Here is a 6,000-nt window from a genome sequence, read left to right on the forward strand (position 1 = left end):
TACTTGCTTCTTCACCAGTTCAGGTTCAAGTAGCATCTGTAAAATCAAATCTGATTGTTTTTCATTTCGGTGGCAGAGTTTTTCCATCTATGAAGGAAGACATGTTTGAAGCAGGATACATAGGAAGACGTGAATGTCTGCTCTAATATTCACAGATCTGGGACAATAGGTTCTCTGATATTCTTGCATATATAACCAGGGGAAATCCAGCAATAAAAGGCACTGGAGCTGAATGGATAGCAAAAGAACAATAACGGCTTACAATACACCACGGCTCCATTTGGAATCAAGTCACACACTGAGAAGGGAGCTGAACCCCAACTGTAAATCATCTACAGGCTTGCAAATACCCACCAGACAGAGCCCTTCTCAGCAGTGGAGAGCAGCAGAGCAGTGCAGACTGAATGTAGATGCATTCCATGATCTGGTTCCTCACCTGCAAGGTCAACTAAGAGGAGGACGTAGGTCTGCAGTGAAACTGAAGCTTGCCAACAACTGCAACTTTATTCCTCCACTTTTTCATCACAGAGAGCTACTCATGGAGCAACTCATGACGGATAGTAACAACAGGGACACATGATTTTTGGCAAGGACATGCATTTCCCTGCAGCAAGAATTAAATTCTAAATTCAATGTTCAGAATTGAAAGTAACTAAATGTTAGGTTTTATTAAAATAAACTGGATCTAAAATCACCAAGGCTGAATTTATTTGATTAAAAACAGTAAATAATAACATCATATTACAATTTAAAATAAATGTTTTCCTTTTGAATATACTTTCAAATGTAATTTATTCCTGTAAAGGCAAAGCTAAAATTTCAGCATCCATTACTCCAGTCTTCAGTGTCACAAGATCCTTCAGAAATCATTCTAATATGTTGATTTGAATGAATGAATGAATGAGGCATTTATGTAGCATTTTCATATGTATTACTGTACACCCAAAGCGCTTTACAATCATATCAGGGATTCTCTCCTCAACCCACACCAGTGGAGCATCCACTTGGATGATGTGACAGAAGCCACAGTACAACGGCGCCAGTGCGCTCACCACACACCAGATATTAGGTGGAGAGGAGAGAGAGTGATAGAGCCAATTCAGTGGATAGGGATTATTAGGAGGCCATTGGAGGGAATGTAGCCAGGATTACACCCCTACTCTTTATGAGTAATTAGCACGATTTGGTGCGAATAATAATAATAGGTATCAATGTTGAAAACAGTTGTGCTGCTTAGTGGAAACTGTTCTTTGATTCTTGAACAGCACACTTTTGAATATTTCATATTTGTAGTAGTTAAAATGCTCAAGACCCACTAAGTATATCCAAATACTTTTCTTGCCACTAGATACTAAAACACAAAACAATCAGAACCCAAAACCCAATTAGTGCCAGACAACTGGATCAATTGCATATCTCACAGCCACAGGGCAGCTTTTGTTTGTGATAAGGGTTATCACAGAGTTTCTGGTTTGTCAGGCCAAACTTTCTGCACTCCAATAACATCGGCAGGTTATGAGGGAATCTGGAGGGGGAAGTGAAGCGATTCAATTCCATGTCTGCCACAATCCCCTGATAATCAGCCCAAACTAAATCAATTACAGAGAACAAACGCAGGCGATGATTTCCACCACCGCCTCGCAGAGTCTCATCACAAACCTGGAGAGAATTCTGCGCTGACAGAGAGGGCCATAATAGTTCAGGGCCAATGGATTTCTTTATTCATTGATTCAATCTCAGAAGCAAGGATGTAGCAAAAATCTAATTCAATTAAAATAATAACAATAATGTACAAATCAATAACTTGATCGCATGTTTGATAACACTAATGGTTTTTTTTATCTGTGTTTGAATTATTGCAGTTATGTGGGAGTGTAGAAGCAAGAAGGGTAGAAAGATCATATAAAGGGAATGCTAATGGAATTTCATAATTAGAAATGGGAGCCACTCCTGATGACATCAAACAAGAATCATCTAAAAATTCTCTTAGAATCAAATGAGATCATACTGTACAAACTGAAATTCCTACTTAAAGTTTAATCTGTAGTATTTTATATTCATTAGAATATTATTTGCACCCATAATGATTGGATATATGAAAGAAATCCCCTTATATGCATGCATTTTTTACAAGTAGTATAAAGAAAGAATGAAGAGACAGGTAGGGAAAAAAATCAATAATATGTTCTTACATGCATGTGAGTGACACTTAAGGCCCAAGTCAAATACATGTCGAGTTCAAATTAAAATGCAATTTATCACTGAAGTCAGAATTTTTGTGTAATGCACAGTGCAGTATGTATTGCTTGTATAATGATATAATCATTTAGTGGATGTAAAAGCTGAAAATGAATTTCAGATCTAAAAAGCTATTTATATCTGGTTCATTAAAAACAGTTGAGATCACAGCTAATGTGATGAAGTCTTGGTCTTTAACAGAGAAATTTATTCAGCTAACAATCAGACCAAATTACACCCATAATCAGTTATCTTTCTTTCTCATTGCAGACAGCATGCAATATTAACTTGCAGCTGAGAAGTTGGCGAGTTTATGGTTATTAGCTACTTGCATGGGAAATTGCTCTCATTAAATAGATGGTTTGACTGTCAAGTTGGGAAATTCAGTAAAATCATTTTGTCTAAATTGGACTGGAGCGTGTATAATTGACTATAAACGACTATTAAAGGCATAGCAGATGCTGAGTACACCAGCCGTATCCATCACACCTCAAGATGATTAAAACCCCAAACCAATAGCCCACCTATCACTCTGAGCAATGAGCCAACTGTGGTCCTGCCTGAAATTCTTTTTCACCACATCTCAGAACCTGTTTTTCCAGTAACAGCAGCATTTCAGTGATGCATTCTTATCAAGACCAACCTCTGCTCTAAAAGTAAAGATGATGTTATAAGCATCAGAAAAGAAAAGAAAAATCGTTTACCCAAAGAAATTGCGTTGCATGCAACATATAAACCCCTCTATGCTGTTTTGAATGCTGTATTCATTGACATGAGGACACTGGGTGGGGTTTTTATGCTCCTTCTCATGAATATTCACTGCTTGCTTCAGCACTACAGTATATGATTTGGGGACTAATACACATTTCGAAAGCCAGCAAATAATAACTGAAGATATATTTCCTCTAACAAGCAGTTCTTAATACAACTAAATACACAAACATGTGACATTTATTATGGATGGAAAGCGAAGATGATATGGGGACGATCATATGCTTGTGGGGACTTGATGTTCAGAGCATCTGACAACTTATGGCATCTAGGTGGAGACAATTGAGCAGCAACGTTAAATGCTTTGGGCAAGTAGCTACATACACGCAGCTCACTGGATTTATTAGATATTTACGCTCATATTAATATTGTAGAGCCAGAAAGTCTCGTATCATAATTGTTGCATGTGAACTACTTCTAAAACTATTATATATATATAATTCATGGCGGGTTAAAAAAAAAAGGACAGCCTGATGCAAAAGGACAGCATTTCTATCCATACCTACAAAACCATCTACATACTGGTGATTCAAAGAACAAAAGCTTCATTTTTCTCAGTTAATAGAACCAATAAGAAAATTCAAGAACTTTTTTCTCTAAAGAACCAACCAGTAGCCTACTTGTTTTCTATACAAGACAATGATTATTTGCTGAAACTAAAAATAAAAACCAAACCTTTTAAGAACTTTTCTCTAGTCAAACACCTGCATTATGAAGTCCATATGAACTATAAACGCCATTAAAGTGATTTCAACTTGAGTGAGCGAATGTAAATTGATTCTATCTCATACCTGCACGAGACTGTGATCTCCACTTTGGTGGCGGGAATATCCCCCGTGATAGGGTCGAACTCGCTCACTGAGGCCATGTCCTCCAGTTTATCCATAACGTCCCCTTCCATTGGCGCGCGGGACAAGAGGACACTCTCTACTTCAAACAGTTTAGCAGTTCGTAGTGCTGCAGTGCTTCCTAAAATCTCACAGCTCCAGGGAGACGCGGGAGCGCGCAGGACCGCAGCAGGGTGTCAGAAAATCAGCGTCTGTGCTGGTCGCGCGCTGGAGAGCGCAGATGCCCTGTGATGCGCTTTATCATAAGATATCAGCAATGTTACAAGAAAAAAAGATGACTACACAACGGGTTTGGTTCGCTGAATGAAAAACTCAAAGAAGAGTGCAAGTGCGCGCCTCTTCTGACAGCGGTGAGATCTCTCTGTCCGCACTGTGTGGAGAGGAAAGTAAAAGAGTAGAACTCCACCCCTCGCGCATTCTTTCACATATCCGTGGCTTTGCGCTCGCTCGGCGCAGCATCACGTTATTGATCCACAGCCACGGCTCATTACTGTCTGAGCTATTTCTCACGGCGGTTAACTTCTGAAATACAACCCTCAAACCATTCTGTAAAAACAAGGGGGAGGGAAAATTAATGCATGCTACATTGAGAACCTGTAAGTTGGTTAACTGTAAGTTACCACATAGGCTATACGGTAAAACATAGCCTATAGGCTGTACGGTAAAATGCATTGGACCTATTCTTTCTAAAGAGACATGTCATTTTACTGTAAAATATTTTAAATTACCTAACAACTCACTAACTTACTTTAACAAGGAGATATTTCACAGTAGAATTGTTTTTTATAAGAAAAAATACAATGTATGGACTGGAGAGAGTGTCTTGCCAAAATTGCCTGCATGAACGATCACATTTCAGTTCATTTGAACTTTTAACACCAATTGGCAGGTTTTAATAGCAATTTAGAGAATGTGTTTATTAACTCAACTGTGAAATACACAGACAAAAATGCTATCCCGTAATATTTCTTATAATCTCATAATAACTACAATAAAAATACAGTATGTTACAAGTAATAATTACCGACAATTTAACAAAGAAATGTAAAAAGTTGTTTTACCTATGGCATCTCTTTTTCTAGGTAACAGAAGCTTTTGTTTATAAGACAATATTTCAAACTTAAAACTGATTCTGAAAATAAGTGGTTTGTTATCAGCAAATATGTCCAAAGAACTGGGATAATTATCACATAAAAACCCATTTACTTCTAGTGGGAGACAAGAATCTGAGTTTGAGCTTATAAAAAACACAGCGTGAGAACGCCCACCTGGAGTTCTACATGCTGCAACTGCATTTCAGCACCACTGCATTGGACAGCTCCCATTTCTCCACCGATCAGCACTAACACTAATTGCAACAACAACAAAAACTTTACTTGTAAAGACACATTCCCATTTCCCACCATGGTGCTTGGAGTCAACGTTAATCCCTTGTCAGATTTAATTACAGCCACTGTTGTCCACTCTGGCCCAATGGTGGTGACCCATTTCAGGGCTTTTCTCCAAACCTTTTTCCCTCCAAGCCACCCAGTGGGTAATTATGGGTGTTACTAGTGGAGGGCTGTAGTTGACATCATGTGGCCTGCATTCTGACAGGACAGCATGCTGGAACACTATAGTCCCACTGTCACAGAGATCCAGGCTTCAGCGGGGGTCTGACTGACACAATGATGTTGCACTGTTCATCAAGGCTTTGAAGCTTGGATGGAAGGTGTGTGAAAGTGAAAATAGACACACTATAAAGAGAGAATGGAGTGAAAATAAGACAGAATGAGAACCCTCTTACACTCTTGAATTACTCTGCTGCTCAGAATGTGTATTTCCTATCAAATGCATCTGTTATTGTTCCCCTTAAAAATGGAGAGACACTTCATTCAGAGTCTTTCCCCTTGGTTTGGATCCAATTCCACAGAGGACTTCACAGATTGACACCCAGCCCTGCCTTTTAGTCACACACACACACTGGTGGATCAGACACAGATGCCTCTTTTCTCACAGCCTCCATTAAATTTCCGTCCCCAAAGATCACTCCCCAAAATAAATCAGAAACCAAATGGCTATTGCTATGTAATTTCATGGCTTCATGCATGGTGGAAACCATAAGACAAGTGGCTTCACTGAACGTGACAACATTTATCCACAA

General features: G+C 38.8%; 1 protein-coding gene across 2 annotated transcripts in view; it reads right to left on the reverse strand.

Annotated features, from left to right (window-relative positions):
- cpne5a (copine Va) overlaps nt 1-4,256 on the reverse strand; it is a 128,742-nt gene extending 124,486 nt beyond the window's left edge. For both annotated transcript variants that reach the window (XM_056261011.1, XM_056261010.1), the window contains exon 1: nt 3,801-4,256. In XM_056261011.1, coding sequence (XP_056116986.1) covers nt 3,801-3,910 — 110 coding nt within the window. In that variant the 5' untranslated portion in view covers nt 3,911-4,256. The remainder of the gene's footprint in view (nt 1-3,800) is intronic.
- Between the last annotated feature and the right edge of the window lie 1,744 nt (nt 4,257-6,000).

This window comes from Rhinichthys klamathensis, unplaced genomic scaffold, assembly GCF_029890125.1.
Source record: "Rhinichthys klamathensis goyatoka isolate OS25496 unplaced genomic scaffold, OSU_Roscu_1.1 h1tg000180l_1, whole genome shotgun sequence".
Taxonomy (NCBI): Eukaryota; Metazoa; Chordata; class Actinopteri; order Cypriniformes; family Leuciscidae; genus Rhinichthys; species Rhinichthys klamathensis.